Below are 18,705 nucleotides of genomic sequence, written 5' to 3'. Positions count from 1 at the left end.
TTAAACATAGAATTAGCACACAACCCATCAATTCCACTCCCGGAATATACCCGAAAGAATAGAAAACAGGCATTTAAACAGATACTTGCACACAAGTGTTCACAGCATTCACAAAAGCCAAAAGCGAAACAACCCAATGTCCACCAATTGATGAATGGAAAAACCAACTGTGGTCTCTCCATACAGTGGAATATAATTCAGCCATAGAAAGGACTAAAGTGCCTGCTACACGTGACAATGTGCTGAGCTTCAGAAACACTGTGCCCAGGCAGCCCGGGTGGCTCAGCAGTTTAGCGCCGCCTTCAGTCCAGGGCGAGATCCCGGAGTCCTGGAATCGAGTCCCACGTCGGGCTCCCTGCATGGGGCCTGCTTCCCCCTCTGCCTGGGTCTCTGCCTCTCTCTCTCTCTGTGTGTCTCTCATGAATAAATAAATAAAATCTTTTTTTTTTTTTTTAAGAAACACTGTGCCAGGTGAAAGCGGTCAGATACAAAAGACACGTATGTGATTCCACTTATATGAAATCCTCAGAGTAGGTAGGTCCATAGAGACAGAACACAGATTGATGGCTTCCAGTTCCAGAGTTGAAGGAAGGGGATGGGTCAGGACTGCTTAATGGGAACAGGGTTCCCTTTAGGGTGATGCAAATGTTTTGTAACTAGATAGAGGTAGTGGTTACATAACACTGTGAATGGACCAAATCCCGCTGAGATGTATCCTCTAATGTAGTTAATTCTATGCGAATTTCACTTCAAATTCACCTTGTAAAAAAAGTTACAGGGCTTGTGAGGAAGCAGGAACACATGACCATATCCAGGAGACAAGTCAGTTGATAGAACTAGACTCATAGGGACGCCTGGGTGGCTGAGCAGTTAAGCGTCTGCCTTTGGCTCACCACGTGATCCCGGAGTCCTGGGATTGAGTCCCACGTCGGGCTCCCTGCATGGGGCCTGCTTCTCCCTCTGCCTATGTCTCTGCCTCTCTCTCTTTCTCTCTCTGTGTCTCTCATGAATAAATAAAATAAAATCTTTAAAAAAAAGTAGACCCATAAATGACAGAGATGATGTAATTGGCAATGACTTTAAGAAATAGCTGTTCTAAGTATGTTCATGGCTTTATTTTTTTTTAAGATTTTATTTTTTTATTCATGAGAGACAGACAGAGAGAGAGAGAGAGGCAGAGACACAGGCAGAGGGAGAAGCAGGCTCCATGCAGGGAGCCTGACATGGGACTCGATCCCGGGACTGCAGGATCATGCCCTGGGCTGAAAGCAGCTCTAAATTGCTGAGCCACCAGGGCTGCCCTGCTCATGACTTTAAAGAAAAACATGAATATGATGAGATGAGAAGTTATAAAAAAGAACCCTGTGGAATTTCTAGAGCTGAAAAATAAAATATCTGAAGTGCAAACTCATTGAATAGACTTAATGGCAGAAGAGATGGCAGTGAACATGATGACATACCAATAGGAACCATGCACATTGAAACAGGAAAAAACAAACAAACAAACAAACAAAAGAAACAAGAAAAAACAAAACTCAAGAACCTGTGGGAGAGTATCAACAAAAGAGAGCAATGAAGAGAGTATATTTGAGAGAGTAATGGCTGACGTTTTTGCAAATTTGAAGGAAAAGTAATACACTCACAAATCCAGGAATTTAAGTGAAACCTCAGGAGGAAAAACACAAAGGAAGCTATAATAAGCACATAATAACTAAATTGCTGAAAAAGTGATAAAAACAAAATCATCAAAAAAATTACAAACAGAGGAACAAAAATAACTACAACCACAGAATTCTTGTCAGAAAATAACTTCAAGCCAGAGGACAAAGCAAGGACATTATTAATGCACTAAAAACAAAAATATACAAATCAAAACAAAAACATTGCTAATCTAGAGTTATATACTCAGAGTATCATTCAAAAATGAAGACAAGGGACACCTGGGTGGCTCAGTGGTTGAGTGCCTGCCTTTGGCCCAGGGCATGATCCTGGAGTCCCGGGATCGAGTCCCACATCGGGCTCCCTGCGTGGAGCCTGCTTCTCCCTCTGCCTGTGTCTCTGCCTCTCTCTGTGTCTCATAAATAAATAAAATCTTTTTTAAAAAATGAAGACAATACTTGTTCAGAGAAACAAAAGCTGAGAATATGTAACACCTGCAGACCTGCACTGCAAAAAAAAATATTAATGAAAGTTTTCTGCGATGAAGAAAAGTGATTCTGAATGAAAATCTGGGTTGATAAAAAATAAATAAATAAATAAATAAATAAATAAATAAATAAATAAATAAAAGAAAAAAGAAAAAAAGAAAAAAAAAAAGAAAATCTGGGTTGACATAAAAAAAGGAAATAAAGAACTCTGGAAATGGGATATAATGGCTGAATATAAAAGACATTTATCTCATTCACTAAATTTCACTAAAAGATATGACTGCCCTAGGTCACAGGTAACCTGGTAACTCAATGATATGATCAAAAATCTATCTTAAATCCCATCATGACCATAATAAGATACCACCTCATGCCCATGAGGATGAAAACAAACGAACAAACAAACAAACCCAAGACCCAAAACCAAAACCAAAAAAACTAAAACCCAAACCAAACCGAAAAACTGAAAACAGGAAAATAAAAAGTATTGGTGAGAATGTGGGAAAATTGGAACCGTTGGACACTGTTGCCGGGATTGTAAACTGGTGTAGTCAATATGGAAAACAGTATGGTGGTTCCTAAAAAAAAATTAAAATTAGGGGATCCCTGGGTGGCGCAGCGGTTTGGCGCCTACCTTTGGCCCAGGGCGCGATCCTGGAGACCCGGGATCGAATCCCACATCGGGCTCCCGGTGCATGGAGCCTGCTTCTCCCTCTGCCTGTGTCTCTGCCTCTCTCTATCTCTCTGTGACTATCATAAATAAATAAAAAAAAATAAAAAAAATAAAAAAAATTAAAATTAGAATCACCATAATATCAGGGAGTGGGGCTTTAGGAGGTGCTCAGGTCATAAGAATAGATCCCCATGCTAGAATGAATGATATTATAAAAGAGGCACCAGAGGGATCCCTGGGTGGTGCAGCGGTTTGGCGCCTGCCTTTGGCCCAGGGCGTGATCCTGGAGACCCAGGATCGAATCCCACGTCGGGCTCCCGGTGCATGGAGCCTGCTTCTCCCTCTGCCTATGTCTCTGCCTCTCTCTCTCTCTCTCTGTGTGTGACTATCATAAATAAATAAATAAATAAATAAATAAATAAATAAATAAATAAAAAGAGGCACCAGAGAAATCCGTAACCCCTTCCACCACATGAGAACACAGAGAGAGGAGCTGGCTATGAGCCACAAAGAGGGCCTTCACTAGATTGCAAATATTCCCGCCCCTTGATCTTGAACTTTCATTTTAGAGTAAACTCCCCTTCCCCCCACATGGAGCTCAAACCCATGACCTTGAGATCAAAAGTTGCATGCTCCAGTCACTGAGCCAGCCAGGCACCTTGATCTTGGACTTCTCAGCCTCTAGAACATGAGAAATAAGTTTCTGTTGTTTATAAGCCACCCAGTCTGTGATATTTTGTTATAGGAGCCTGAATAGACTAGGACGGATAGGAAAAGATCTAACATGCAAATAGCTTTCAAAAGAAAGCTTTAGTGGCTGTGTTAATACCCAACAAAGTAGACTGTAGGACACAGACTATTACCAGGGAGAAAGAGGGACACTTCATTATGATACAAATATCAAGTCATCAAGCAGATATTCTAATCCTGGGAGTGCATGCACCTAATGGCAAATCCTCAAAATACATAAGGTAAAACCTGACAGAACTGAAAGAAGAAACCATCAAATCAGTTGGAGACACTCCTTTGTCAATAATGAGTACAACAAGCAAGTGGAAAAATAAAGATGCAGCTGTGTGACCTGAGCAGCACTGTTGTCCAGTTTGACCTAATTAACATTTATGGAACAATCCCCCACCACCAATAGAATACACACTCTTTTCAAATGTGGAAATTTGAAGAATTTGAAGAATATGAAGGTAAATCATATTCTAGGTACCATAAAACAAAGATCAACAGATTTTTAAAGGACTGAAATATACAAAACACGTTCTCAGATCCCACAGAATTGAATTAGAATTAAATATCAGAAAGATATTTGGAAAACTCACCCCCCCAAAAAAAAACAAATTTGGAGATTAAACAACATATAAATAAACCAGTGGGTCAAAGAAGAAATTGCGAGGGAAATTAGAAACGATTTTGAGCTGGAAGGTCATGAAAACATGATGTGAAAACGTGCAGAGTGCAGCTAATGCAGCGGTTAGAGGGAAATTTATAGTTGCAAATGCTTATATTAGAAAAGACATGGGATCCCTGGGTGGCGCAGCGGTTTAGCGCCTGCCTTTGGCCCAGGGCGCGATCCTGGAGACCCGGGATCGAATCCCACGTCGGGCTCCCGGTGCATGGAGCCTGCTTCTCCCTCTGCCTGTGTCTCTGCCTCTCTCTCTCTCTCTGTGACTATCATAAATAAATGAAAATTAAAAAAAAAATAGAAAAGACAAAAGATTTCAGTTTCCAACCTTAAATGCTAGAAAAAGAAGACAAAATCAGGGATCCCTGGGTGGCGCAGTGGTTTGGCGCCTGCCTTTGGCCCAGGGCGTGATCCTGGAGACCCAGGATCGAATCCCACATCCGGCTCCCGGTGCATGGAGCCTGCTTCTCCCTCTGCCTGTGTCTCTGCCTCTCTCTCTCTCTCTCTCTCTCTGTGACTATCATAAATAAATAAAAAATTAAAAAAAAAAAAAAAAAAAAAGAAGACAAAATTAAACCCGAAGTACATACAAGAATGAAGACTAGAGTAAAAATCATTGAAATGGCAAGTGTATAAACAGGAGGAAAAAATTCAATACAATTAAAAATTGATTCTTGGGGTGCCTGGGTGGCTCAGTTGGTTAAGCATCGACTTTAGTTCAGGTCATGATCTTAGGGTCCTGGATGTGAGCTCCACATCGAGCTGCCCACTCAGTAAGGAGTTTGCTTCTCCCTCTCCCTCTGCCCCTCCTCTGGCTCCTGCTCTCTCTGTCTCTCTCTCAAATGAGGAAAATCCTTTTTTTTATTTTTTATTTTTTATTTATTTTTTTTAAAGATTTTATTTTTTTCATTTTTATTTATTTATGATAGTTACACAGAGAGAGAGGCAGAGACACAGGCAGAGGGAGAAGCAGGCTCCATGCACCAGGAGCCCGACGCGGGATTCGATCCTGGGTCTCCAGGATCGTGCCCTGGGCCAAAGGCAGGCGCCAAACCGCTGCGCCACCCAGGGATCCCCCCTTTTTTTTTTTTTTAAAAAAAAAGCTTTGATTCTTTGAATAAATGGGGTAAAATCGAAGTAGACGATAAAACAAAGAAATTACCAGTGTCAGGAATGAAAGACAGCGCATTCCTACAGATTCTTCAAACATTAAAAAGATGACAAGAGTGTATTATGAACAACCTCACATCCGTCAATTTGATAACTTAGCTGAAATGGCCGATCTACAGAACATGTGGAGCATTCATTCCTCAAATATACTCAAGAAAAAATATAAATATGGACTGAAAAGCTATAGGGCCCCTGGGACACAGAGGAGAGGAGAAGGTGCGTGGATGGATACGGAGGGAGGAGTGGTGGCTAGTTGGCCAGGCTGCAGGAAATGAGACCTGGGCCCACTGATGGGGAGCCCGAGGCCAGGAGGGGGCAGCAGGATCCTTGGTGACCTCGGGCAGCAAGAGCCCCTTCCCAGGAGACTGTGGAGCGGCCCAATGCACCTGCTGGGGACCGTGGGCTCCTAGAGCGCCCAAGATGTGTGACAGCCGGCAGGCCACCCCTCTTTTCCTTGCCTCCTCCCCCCAAGTTAGAGGGGGTCTTTTTTAAAATTTTTTATTTATTTATGATAGTCACACACACAGAGAGAGAGAGAGAGAGAGGCAGAGACACAGGCAGAGGGAGAAGCAGGTTCCATGCAGGGAGCCCGACGTGGGATTCGATCCCGGGTCTCCAGGATCGCACCCTGGGCCAAAGGCAGGGGCCAAACTGCTGCGCCATCCAGGGATCCCTAGAGGGGGTCTTGATCCTGCCATTCTGCCACTGAGAATGGAGCAGATAAGCAAAATTATACCAGCATCAGTGAACTTCGGCAAAAAAGAACTCTGCAGAGTGAACTTCATTACATTTAATCAAGTCAATTTTTCGATGGGCGTTTGACTCATCCGTTAGTTGGTACTTTCAAAGCTGCTGTTAGGTGTTTTCTCTCGGGGCCATATGTCCATGCCGTCCAACTGTGCCCTGTCCAAATACCCTGCAGATATAAAGTTGGCCAAGAGGATTTCATTTTCTCATCAACCGTTAGCCAATAAATTTTGTTGTGTGCGATTATATCCCTCAGCTTCGTTTTGAGCACGTTATCAACAGGGGATATTTATTACACATTAGTTAAAAAGTGGACTGTGTGTTTCATTTTTAGCTGATACCTGGGGCAATCATGGTAGCTTGGGGAGGCCTTGTCCAGAAGACCCACAGTGGGTCCCACAGTGGCAGGGAGCGAGGGCAGGTGGGAGCTCCCAGGGTCAAGCGGGGCGGTCAGACCCTCCTGCTCCCTCCACGGCCGGCCTCCTTGTAACTCAGGAGACCACAGAGTCCCCAGCTCGCAGGCTGCAGACTGTCACAGTCGTGTCATGGGCCCCGCCCCTTCCTGCGGGTCACAGTCCCCGGGGGGCCCCGCCCCACCGCTCGGGGTACAGGTCTGAGGACACGGCACGGTGCGCCCCACCAGCGCCTGGCGGCCTCGAGCACAGCCTCTGCACCCCGCTGGAATGCACCTGCTACGCTCCTCCAGCGCCCGGACCTCCAAAGCCGGCCTCTCCCCTCTCCTGCTCCCGGCGGCGTGGGCTATGGACTCAGGTACTGTGGGTCCCCCAGGAAGGCACCGTGGGGGCGAGGATGCCGTCCTCTCGGAGATCACGAGGGGCCTGGAGGAGGTGTGCCCCGGGCCAGCGCCCCCTCATAGCTGTCTCTCAGGGGCACCTCTGAGCCACCCTGCAGAGGTGCACGTGGCCATTGCCCTCGGGGCCTGCGGGGCGCTCTGGACACTGGGCATCCTTCTTTTTGTCATCCTCTTCCTCACAAACAGAGGTAGGTGAACACCCCTGGAGACTGCGCCAGGAGGCTGACCTGCACCACGCCCCAAGCCCCAGCCTTCCTGGCCCGGCCCCCGTCAGGGAGGAGTAGGGAGCCAAGCCCACGGGCCCTGGCTCCAGCCAGGCCTGTCAAGGCTCCTGAGCCTGCCCTGACGTGGCGAAGCCTCAGGTCCCATGAAGCCCCACCTGGCCTTCCCGCGCTCCATGCACACCCCCAGGGGCTCCTGCTGGCTCCCGCCTGTCGGCCCCGAGCAGGAGCAGCAGTGGGAGCGCCGGGCCCTCACGGCACCGGCACCGTGTGTCAGGGAGGGCGGAGCACTTCCTCCAGGGGCAGCCGTGGCTCTGGGAGCTGACGCACGTCGTGGCCTGGATCTGGGCATTCCACCTGGGGCTGACTACGAACCTGGTGTGGGTCTGGCACCGGCTCCAAGGTACCTGGCCGTGAAGGGGAGGCCACTTGAGGAAGGGTCCTTGCCTACATGTCCAGCCTAGAACCGGCTCCCTGGTTTGGGGAAGTGTGTGGGGGGGGGAGGTGGAGGCCTGCAGGCAGTACCCAACCTTGGACATAGGGGTATGGACAAGGGGACAGGTTTGGGTCCCAGCCAGGGCCCAGAGAACAGCCAGGCTTGGGCCCTCCAGGGCTTGACCCCAGCCAGAGGACACACTGGATAGACAGGCTCTCCTGGACTTCGCTCACGTTCCTGCCCATCGTCCCCTTTGCCGCGGTGGTCACCGTCAGCGCTGTGCTTCTGATCAAGGGACAAGGTACTGGGGTGGGGCTGGGGCATCCTACCACCCCCCAGGGGCCCCTCCTCCACTCACTAGTCAGTATCTGGCTCCCGCCCAGGGCTGAGCTTCAAGAACAGGTCTTTGGTATCACCTGAACCCACCGATTCTATAGGTCCAGTTGGCCTGGCAGGTAGAAGGGTCATGGACACTAGCCATGTGCTGGCCTCGGCTGCTGTGGGGTGGGGGTTAGTAAAGGTGGCTGGCTCTGCCCCTTGCATCAGGGCACAGGGCAGAGATGGGGAAAAGACTGGGCAAGGGGTAGCAGTATACACGGGGACAGAGCCCACCAATGTCCAAGCCACAGCCCTAGGGCTTCCAGGGGTCCTCGGACAATCACCTTGTGCCTCAGTTTTTCCACCTGTGAAATGGGAGCAGAGGCTGCTAGAGGTGCTCACCTGCGGGTCAAGCGTAGCCTAACTCCACTGGCTACTCCTGAGGGAGGGGGCTCACCCCAAGTCTCAGGAGCTGAAGAGGGACGGCATGTAAGACAAGGGGCCAGAGAGTGGGCCCTTGGGAAGCCTGACTGGGGGTGGTGGTGTGTGTGGTGTGAGTACTCAGGAGCCTGAGGAGTAGTGTGAGCAACCGAGAACCCGTCTTGGGGGGTCCACGGCAAGAGCTGGGACAGTGCAGGGCCTCCACGGGGGTGGGCGGGGGGCAGCCTTGGCAGGCTGAGCGCACTGCTCACCCCCTTCCTCCTAGTGTCTTTCCAGCTCAGCATTCGTGCGAAGAGGTGAAACAGGGTCCCCGCTTCCCCTGATCCATGCAGGTCACGATGGGGGTGGGGAGGCAGGGGGGCAGAGGCAGGTAGGGAGTGGATGGCGCGTTGGGCAGGGCTTCCCACGCAGCTGTTGCGTCTAGACTGCAGAACTGGGAAGATGTGAGTCCTGAGAAAACTGGGGGCAGAGGAGAACAAAGCGCTGGCTCAGACCTGTCCTGGGAGGAGGCATCCGGGGGCAGTAAAGCAGAGACAAGTGACCGAGAGATCCGGGATGCTGGGAAGACTTAAAGGCCTCTCTCCACTGAGTCCCTCACTTCGCCCCAGAAATTAAAGGACGGGGCCAATCACAGCCCCGTTGTCTTGAGTGTATGTCATATTATTTTTATTTATAAGATAAATATTGTTTTACTAGGAAGAAAATGCCTCTTGTGTTCCTAATTTTAAGAGGCTCTGCCACCAGGCAGGTGTGGCTACCAGAGCGCGTCCAGAGGTGAGGGGATGCCCACAGCTCTGCAGTCGGCCTCCTAAGAGGTCCACACGAGCCTTCCTACTGATGCAGGCTTCCTTAAACCGTGTTCCTCCCAAACTGCCAGGTGCACAGTTCGTGCCTCTGCCCACGCGGCAGCAAACGTGGACACACCTGCACAGGAGAGGAACTATGTGATGACAGGCCCCACGCAGGTGTGGCTTCAAGCTGCAGGTCAAAGGCGGTAGAGACGCACGTCTTTGGGGCACCCAGCGAGGGGCGAGGCGGGGCCTGCCCGGCGCTGGCGCCCCTGGAAGCTGACCCGGGGCTGGTCAGTGGGATGAGACAGAAGGAGCTCACGTGTGGGCTCAGGAACCCAGAGGGAACCCCAGACAGAGGCAGTGGACAAGCGACGGCATCCGAATGGACGCGACCTTCCGGGGCCTCCAGGAGTGGAGAGAATCCCAGAGACGCGGGGTTGTGCGGCGCTCTGTCCCCCTGGGGGGGGGACCTTCGCGGGGGGGGGGGGGCTTGCTCACGGCTGCGGCCCAGGAACTGGGGCACACGGGGCCGACGAAAGGAGTGTCCCCTGGCGGCCAGAGGGCGAGGCCAGGGCCGGCGCGAGGGGCGCGGGGCTGCTCCAGTGCGGCTGGCCCGTGGGCTCCGGGGCCGGTCCAGCGTCCTCCTCGGGAGCCACAATCCTGCGGGCCGGCGGGACCCCCGCGGGGCGCACACCGGGCGGGGCCCCGAGGGAGACGGGAGGGGGGAGGGGGGCGGCCGTTGCCGGGGGATGCGCTGGCCGCGTGGAGGTGACCGAGTTCTGTCTCCACGGAGACCGTGAGCTAAGGTGAGCCCCCCCGCGACGCCGAGGCCTGGAGAGGGCCCGAGATTAAGGTCTTAAGGTCGGACGGACGATGCCCTGGCCCCTGCCTGGCCCCACCCCCCGGGGGCCGCCTCCCCCCACCTCGCGGCCCGCAGGCCCACGCCGCTAGAATATTGGGACATCCGGGCCGGGGCAAGGGGAGGCCCTCGGCGGGCCGCAGCCCATGGCGCCCAAGAAGCAGCGCGGGGCCAGCGTGGGGCGCCGGCCGGGCGCGGGGGGGGACGGGGCCGAGCCGCCGCTGTCGCTGTCGGAGCGCGCGCAGTACCTGCAGCGCGAGGACACGCGGCTCTCGGCGGAGCTGGGCGCCTGCCAGGCGCGCGTGGACCAGGTGCTGCGGGACAACGCCTTCCTGGACGCCGAGGCGCTGCGCCTGCGCGAGGAGAACCGGCTCCACGCCAGCTACGCGAGCGCGCGCGCCCGCCGCTGCCCCCGCGCCGTGGTGCGGCTGGACGAGCAGCACCGCGCGGACCTGGCGCAGCTCCAGGGGCAGCGGGCGGAGCTGGCGTCGCTCTTCCGCGGCCGCGAGGACGGGGTGCGCGCGCAGCTGCAGGAGAGGGAGGCGCGCGCGGCGCAGGTGGCGCGGCAGGTGCAGGCGCTGCAGCCCTACAAGGCCAGTGGCGCCGCCGCGGGCCCCGAGGGCGGGGTGGGCGCGCGCCGCCCCCGCTCTGACCCGCGCCCCCGCCCCCGCCCCCGCCCCGCCGCAGGAGCTGCAGCTGGAGCAGGTGGCCCGCATCCGGGCGCTGGAGCGCGAGCTGCTGCACATGCGCGTGGAGCACACGCAGCTGCTTCGCCGCGTGAAAAGGCGTTTCCTGGAGGACAAGGCGGCCTTCGAGCGCGAGGCGCGTCAGCGGGTGCAGTCCCTGGCGCGACGCGCCGAGCGGGAGGCGGCCCGGGCGCTCATCGCGCACACGCAGGCCATCCGGGCGGACAACGGGCGCCTGCGGCAGGAGCTGCTGCGGCTGCTTCGCTGGGCCCAGGGGCTGCACCACACGCGGCGCCAGCTGCTGGAGCAGCGCGAGCAGCTGCGGCGCGAGCACCAGGACACTCGGGACCTGGTGCGCGTGCACGGCTGGCTGCGCCGGGGCCCCGACGGCCCTCCGCTGTGGCAGCCGCCGCCCGCCTCGCATCCCGTGTCCCTCGCCGCCTCCACGGCCCCGTCGCGCGCGGCCTCCCGGGCCCCGTCGCGCGCGGCCTCCCGGGCCCCGTCCGGCGCGGCCTCCCGGGCCCCGTCCCGCGCCGCCTCCCGGGCCCCGTCCGGCGCGGCCTCCCAGATCCTGTCATCGCTCCCGTCGCGAGCGGACTCCTGGATCCCATCACGGGCCCCATCCCAGCCCTGCACGAACGCGGGCGCCCGGGTCCCGTCCCTGACCCTGTCCCTGACCCCGTCCCGCCCGTGCTCCCTGACCCCGTCCCTGACCCCGTCCCTGACCCCGTCCTGCCCGGGCTCCCGGATCCTGTCCCTGGTCCCGTCCCTGACCCCGTCCCACAAGGGCTCCAGGGTCCCGTCCCTGACCCCGTCCCACCAGGGTGGCCGGGCCCCGTCCTTGCCCTCGTCGCGCCCGGGCTCCCAGGTCTCTTTGCGGGCCCCTTTAGCTGGGGCCTCACAGAGCAACACTCCTGCTAAGTCGGCCTCGGGATCAGGCTCCTCCTGTCCCCCAGTCCAAGGAGACCGCGGACACTGGCCTGCAGCGGAAGCCGCCCGTGGAGCCGTGGAATCGCGGGCCGTGGGGGGCGTGTGAAGGTGAGGGCGCGAGCTCAGGTGTTCGGCCGCAGCGTTAATAAAGGTGTGAGCCGCATGGCCCGCAGCAGGTCTGGAGGCTCGGCCCCCTCCTTCTCGCTTCGTTTCCAAACGGCAAAGCAGTCAGGTGCGCCGCTCGCCCCGCATGTCCCTGTACCCCACGACTGCCCCCAGCTGCTCCCCACGGGCAGAGGACATCGGCCACGCGGGGTGGTGCGGGCAGGGCAGGATCCGCTGGCCGGGGGCGCTGGGCCGGGAGGGCTAGGGTCGGGTGGACTGCGGTCGGGAGGGCCGTGGGGTGGGGGTCCGAAGGTCGTGGGAGGTTTTGTGCTTAACTTGTTGGGGATTTGGGGGTAATTTTTAATTTAATATAATTTCCAGCTTGGATAAAAGTTGCGGAGTACAGAGAACTCCCGCGCGTGGTTTATCAAGAACCGCCGGCAGTGTGCGTTCTGCCCTGTGTCTGTGTCTGCATTTTGTTCCTGAGCCACTTGAGATTAGATTCAAGACCCCGGGCCCTTTTGCTTAAAGGACTTAACATCCTTTAGTGTTACTGAGCACGAGCATGTTCTCCTACTACCCCGGTACAATGACCCAAATCCAGAAGTGTGGTACAGAGAGGACAGTATTGGCTAAGCCACAGGTCACATGCCCCTGCTGTCAGCTGTCCCAACAGTGTCCTTGGTGGCTCCGCCTCTGGCAGGGCTGCACATTGCATTCAGCTATCAGTCCCAATGTGCCTAGGCTGGCCCCGATGATGTCCCGTGGTTGTGGTTTGTATTCACCCACAGCCATACCTAGGGAGGACCAGCAGCTGGGGGGGCGGGGCAGGGGGCGTAGGCCCTGCTGCTCTCATGCCCTCAATCCTGGCCCTAGGGCAGGGACTTCATCCCCAGCACAGAGGGAAGGTTCTTAAAAATTCTGGGTCTTTGGCTGCACATTGTCAGCCGGCGTCAGAGAGGCCCAAACAGGAGGTGGCATGGCTAGAATGGCTGGTGCTCTTCTGGAGGGAGGGTGCTCCCCAAAAACGGTGGCCTACGGACCAGGGGTCCAAGCAGCCAGTCCTGATGGCCGTTCACCTTAAAAATGAAAGGGCCAGTTATTTGACCAGCAGAAATGGGTTTGTTCAGGAACAGCAGGGAATTGCAGCCCCCAGGCAAGTCAGCTAGGGCAGGAGGCAGGTGAGCCCTGGGACAAAGAAGCTGTACAGGCTCGGGGCAGGGGGAGCTGGGAGGGGCAGCTGTAAAGAGCGTCCCTTGGCCTGAGCCGAGCTGGACCTGTAGCGGCTTCTCATTGACTGGGCTGTTGGCGGGGAGGGAGGAAACCGTCCTTCCCCAGGGGGCCTGGAGGGCTGCAGTGACTGGCGAGGCCCCAGCTGGCTCTGTGGGGACGGGATGCAGGGGCTGCGAGAGGTCCCCCTACTGGCTTCCCAGCAACCCCCCCCCCACACTCTCCTATTATTTTCACAGCTCCCGTGGAAGGGGATGGTCAGGGCAGGCGGAACCGGGACTGGCCCCGGGCGTGGTGGAGACAGGAGTTCAGATCACGGGTTTAAAATGGAGCTTTTAGTCATCAAGGGCAGTGCACACTGAGGGTGAGCCACCCCGGGGAAGTGGGCAGAAGCCCTGGCCTGCCTCACCTAGCGGTACTTGGGGTTCTGTATGCTTTGGCCACACCCCCCACCGTGAAACTTTGGTTTAAACGTTCTGGTCCTGGGTGGGCAGTGTTCCTAGGTCCCTCCCAGCAGTAAACACAAACACTCTTGGAGGAGTTCAGCATTTCCCTTTAAAAGGAACTAGGGCTCCTTTGAGATTTGGGGAAGGAAATAACACAAAATGTGTTTAGGACATCTTGTGCCAGAAAGCAAGGTTGCTTCCAGAAAGAGACCTTTGCCAGAGGGACAAGGTGACAAAAGTGAAGGGCCCTGAATGGCCAAAAAGCCAACAATTTCATCATCAAAAAGAATAATGTCTGTACTGAACAGAAACATACCAAATATATAAAATGCATAAGTTTAAAATATTATAAAAATCCATTCCATTAGCCATTTGAAAGTTGCTACTACAGTCATCCACTGTTGACAAAATTGGTAGTTGAAGAATCACATCCTTTCTGACTCTCCCCTATGAACTGCATTTCAGGACAAATTGGTGAAGGAAAGTTATGTGCAGAATTCCATCTAGTAAATGCAGAAGAAAGAGTTGGCAACGTCATAATGGCAGTAAAAGCCTATGGGTGGAAGACTGATGAAAATAATGGAAGATTCAGCTGACCCTCTGGACCCATGAGTGACCCTAACTCTGCCAGGAGGGTATGAAGTGCCTCCTGGTATGAAGCCATAGAATCTTGCACAATGCAACCTACAGAGCTTTCCTGATGAGAAACAAACTGATCTAATCAAGCTTCTGAATGTAACTACGAGCATATACAAAATACAGGGGAAAGAGGAACATATTAAAAGATATAGTAGGGGGATCCCTGGGTGGCACAGTGGTTTGGCGCCTGCCTTTGGCCCAGGGCACAATCCTGGAGACTCCGGATCGAATCCCACATCGGGCTCCCGGTGCATGGAGCCTGCTTCTCCCTCTGCCTGAGTCTCTGCCTCTCTCTCTCTCTCTGTGTGACTATCATAAATAAATTTTTTAAAAAAAATTTAAAAAAATTAAAAGATATAGTAGGGATGTAGTTATTCAAATCTTCTATGGGGTAAATGACTTTTTTCCCCAAAAAATAAATGGGAAGGGATTTTTTAAAAAGAAGGAACAGAGTTCCTTTAGTTTTGTTATGGATTAACAGACTTAAGATACATTTCCACTAAATGCAACATGTAGACCTTGTTCAAACCCTTATTCTAATTTGAAGTGTTAAAAAAAATACTTTGAAGTGTTAAATCAGGATCCCTGGGTGGCTCAGCGGCTGAACACCTGTCTTTGGCCCAGGGTGTGATCCTGGGGTGTCTGGATTGAGTCCCACATTGGGCTCCCTGCAGGGAGCCTGCTTCTCCCTCTGTCTGTGTCTCTGCCTCTCTGTGTCTCTCATGAATAAATAAAATCTTTAAAAAAATGAAGTGTTAAGATAAAGTTTACTGGGACTTATGAGGGTAATAAGCAGTAACATGTCTCACACTTTCTCTTCCCAGGTACTCCTCCTAGCAACTGATACTCTGATACTCTAGTCTTTCTTCTGCCCAGACACCCTCTGTCCTCAAGACCCTCTAGCTCATGGATTCCCATGAAATAGCTCCCAGAGAGACATCACTCAGACTAGGCATTTGTCATTTCTCTCATTTTAGTTTTGTCATTTCTACTTTATGTATTTTAAAGAAATTATTAATTGCATATGGGTTTAGAACTCTTCCTGTAGTTTCTTCCTATAGTAAAGTCTAGCTCTCCCCTCTAAATTGAGCAGTATTTTTCTTTTCTTTCTTCTTTTTTTTTTTTTTTTTAGTGTTTTTCTTTATACCTCTGCCCACAGCCTGTTATTAATGTGGCTGCTTCAGCTTTCTTTTGGTTTGTCTTGCACACCCCTCTGTATGGGTGTCAATTTTATATTTTCAATGGGTCTCTAGAGGCAGTATAAGTGGTTCTTATTGTTTTAAATCCAGTCCAACAGGCGTGCCTGGGTGGCTCAGTCAGTTAACCATTTGCCTTTGGCTCAAGTCATGATTCTGGGGTCCTGGGATCTAGCCACGAGACAGGCTCCCTGCTCAGTGAGGAGTCTGTTTGTCCCTCTCCCTCTGCACAACGTCCCCCCTACTGTGTGCTGTTGCTCTCTCAAGTAAATTTTAAAGATCTTTTGTATAAATGAACACAGCCCAACAATCTTTGTCCATTAACTTTCATCTCAACGTATTTGCAATATTGGTAGCAGTATTTTTAAAATCAGTTTATTTTATACTTTTTGTATTTTCTTTCTTCATATTTCTCTTGAAGCCCTCCCCACCCCACCCCCGTTTCATTTGTTTTCCTCCACTTGTGTGGGAATCTCACTCTTCTTCTCTTTCAGTGGTCACCTGAGACATGGAAACGGGGACATTTAAGTCCATCATTCATGAAGATATTAATATATTTACCCTTCTCCTAACCCTTACAGTGCTTTAAACTTCCCTACCTTTCTGGTTTAGAACCTAGCGATAACAAGATTACCCACAAATTACATTGCTACTTTCTTCCCGAAAATTCATCTGCCTGCATACTCATCACTTGAGATGTAGCGGTCTGTGTGCTTGAATACTGTTTACTTTAAAACTCCTGCTGGGGTAGCTCTGCTGCTCCCTTCCTCCTCCTACAGCTTTCTGGCTTCTCCGGCTAAACAGGCTGCTGCAAGCCGGCCCTGGTCTGCCTGTCCAGCTGCGGCCCTGAAGGCACCGCGAGGATGGGGAGCGCGAGCCCCCAGGCCCCTGAGGCCCAGCCAGCGGGACACGCAGCAGCGGAGTGTCAGGATGGACCCCAGTGGGCACCTCCAGTCGGGCCTCCCTCGGATTGTAAACGGTCCCCCTGTGCCCCCTCAACACCTGCCCGGGCCCGGCGGGTCCTGCCCCGAGGCACCGCGGCTCGGCCGGCGGGGGCTACGGGGGCTCCCCCATCCCCGCCTGGATCCGGTCCCCAGGACCTTCGGGCCAGTCCGGAGAGTGGGGCTTGCAGCTGTGCTCTCTGGGCCCCCGGGAAGTCAGTGACCCTGTTCAGCTTCCAAATGAAACAGAGGAAGGGGAGCCCCTTCAACGGGCTGCAGCGGGGGGGGCGCCGCGGCTTCCCGGGCGCGCAGCAGGGGCTTCCCGGGCTGCCGTGGGGCGCGGGGCGCGGAGGGCGGGCCCGGGGCGGCGCGTGGCCGGGTCAGGACGCGGACCCGGGGCGGGGACCCGCGGGGCCCGGGGGGCTGCCCGGAGCAGCGGTCGGCGGCCAGGGCGGGGCGCCACGCGGGGGGCTCGCGGTCCCGACCTCCGCGGCCCGGGCGCCTCCGGGGGAAGCGCTGCTCCCGCGGCCGGAGGCGGGAGGCGGGGCTCGGCGGGCGCTGGCTGGGCGCCCCTCCCCCTCCCCCCCGCGCCCTGGCTGCCCCCCCCCCCCCCCCGGCCCTCCACGCCCTGAGACCTTCACGGTTCCTTATTGCCGGTGTGGTAAAATGCACAAAACTCACTGTCCTCACCATTTTTAAAAAATATTTTATTTATTTATTCATGAGAGACCCAGAGAGAGGCGGAGACCCAGGCGGAGGGAGGAGCAGGCTCCCTGCAGGGAGCCCGACGCGGGACTCGATCCCGGCACCCCGGGGTCACGCGCTGAGCCCCCGGCCCCCCCCCCCCCGGCAACCCCCTGCAGCGGCACACGGCACCGGCACTAGGTACGTTCACAGCGTTGGGCACTAAGCTCCAAACGTACGTTTCACACCAAACGTGGGGCTTGAACTCAGGACCCTGGGATCAAGAGTTGGACACCCGGGCGACTGAGCCACCCGGGCACCCCTAGGCGCCAAACTCTTGATCTTGCAAAAGAGGAACCCTGCACCCATGAAACAACCACTTCCCACCCCTGGGTCCCCGGCCACCACCGCTCCACTTCCGGTCTTTATAAGTCAGTGCCTCCTAGTAAGTGGGCTCACGGGGTATTGGTCTCTGCGGCTGGCTTAGTGCACTGGGCTTTTTTTTTTTTTTTTTAAGATTTTATTTATTTATTCACGAGAAACACAGAGAGAGAGGCAGAGACACAGGCAGAGGGAGAAGCAGGCTCCATGCCGGGAGCCCGACGTGGGACTCGATCCCGGGTCTCCAGGATCACGCCCTGGACCAAAGGCAGCACTAAACGGCTGAGCCACCCGGGCTGCCCTTCATGTTTTATTAGATAAGTGATTTGCAAGTGTTTTCCTCCCATTCTGTGGATTGCCTTTTAATCTGTTGATAGTGTCTTTTGATGCAGTTTTTAATTTTTTTTTAAAGATTTATTTATTTATTTATTTATGAGAGAGAGAGAGAGAGAGAGAGAGAGAGAAAGAGGCAGAGACACAGGCAGAGGGAGAAGCAGGCTCCATGCCGGGAGCCCGACTCAGGACTCGGTCCTGGGACTCCAGGATCGCGCCCTGGGCCAAAGGCAGGCGCTAAACCGCTGAGCCACCCAAGGAGTTTTTAATTTTGATGAAGCACCATATCTATTTTTACTTCCGTTGCCTATACATTTGGTGTCATATCCAAGAAATCATCACCAGATCCAATGTCGTGAAGCTTTTCCCCTACATTGTCTCCTAGGAGTTTTCTGGCTTTAGCCCTTAAGCTTAGGTCTTTGATTCACTTTGTTAGTTTTTATATGTGGGGTTAGGTGAGCACCCAACGTTCTCTGGAACATGGGTGCCTGGCTTTCTCAGCACTATTTGTTGAAAACTATCCTTTCCCTACTGGATGGTCTTGGCACCCTTGGTAAAAATCATCTGACTGTATTAAAAAGAGTTTATTTCTGAGCTTTACCCTCTTCCAATGGTCTGTGTGTCTGTGTATGCTAGTCGCTACTGCCAGCAGGTTTTATACCCTCGGAAGCTGGAGATACCTGGCTCAACAGATTGAGTCCATAATACTGTATGATTCCATTTATATAACATTGTTGATATGACAAAATTATAGAAGCACAGAGAACATGAATGGCTGCTAGCTGAGGAGGGCTGGAAGGTGAAGGGAAGTGAATATAAACGGGTGGTGAGAGCTCTTCTGGTGAGCGTATCTTCTGTATCTTGATGACGTCAGTGTCTCTCTCCTGTTGTAATGTTGTGCTGCAGTCTTCAAGGTGCTGCCAGTGGGGTAGGTGGGGTAAACAGAACACAGAAACTCTGTATGACATCTTACACATGGATGTAAATGTACAATTATCTCAAAAAGTTTAAGAATAGAAATGCGTTGGGGATCCCTGAGTGGCTCAGCGGTTCAGCGCCTGCCTTCGGCCCAGGGCGTGATCCTGGAGTCCCAGGATTGAGTT

General features: G+C 53.6%; 1 protein-coding gene and 2 long non-coding RNA genes across 4 annotated transcripts; 2 read left to right on the top strand and 1 right to left on the bottom strand.

The window, feature by feature from the left end:
• Positions 1 to 5,876: 5,876 nt before the first annotated feature.
• On the bottom strand, positions 5,877 to 10,062 carry LOC112911162 (uncharacterized). 2 transcript variants are annotated; one of them, XR_003233345.2, is made up of 4 exons: positions 9,306 to 10,062; positions 8,633 to 8,840; positions 6,841 to 7,593; positions 5,877 to 6,320 (listed from the first exon to the last, which is right to left on the bottom strand). It is a non-coding gene; the product is annotated as an uncharacterized lncRNA (long non-coding RNA). The 2 variants fall into 2 exon arrangements; XR_003233344.2 differs by having other exon boundaries at positions 5,877 to 7,593.
• A 115-nt stretch (positions 10,063 to 10,177) lies between these two features.
• Positions 10,178 to 11,974, top strand: CCDC166 (coiled-coil domain containing 166). Its single transcript, XM_072745744.1, has 2 exons — positions 10,178 to 10,624; positions 10,719 to 11,974. Exons 1-2 carry the CDS (start codon positions 10,178 to 10,180, stop codon positions 11,751 to 11,753), a joined length of 1,482 nt encoding a protein of 493 aa, XP_072601845.1. The 3' UTR covers positions 11,754 to 11,974.
• A 165-nt stretch (positions 11,975 to 12,139) lies between these two features.
• LOC140597453 (uncharacterized) lies at positions 12,140 to 14,390 on the top strand. Its single transcript, XR_011999280.1, has 2 exons — positions 12,140 to 13,346; positions 13,894 to 14,390. It is a non-coding gene; the product is annotated as an uncharacterized lncRNA (long non-coding RNA).
• Positions 14,391 to 18,705: the final 4,315 nt, after the last annotated feature.

This window comes from Vulpes vulpes, unplaced genomic scaffold, assembly GCF_048418805.1.
Source record: "Vulpes vulpes isolate BD-2025 unplaced genomic scaffold, VulVul3 u000000671, whole genome shotgun sequence".
Taxonomy (NCBI): domain Eukaryota; kingdom Metazoa; phylum Chordata; class Mammalia; order Carnivora; family Canidae; genus Vulpes; species Vulpes vulpes.
This window is presented reverse-complemented; position numbering and strand designations above follow the sequence as displayed.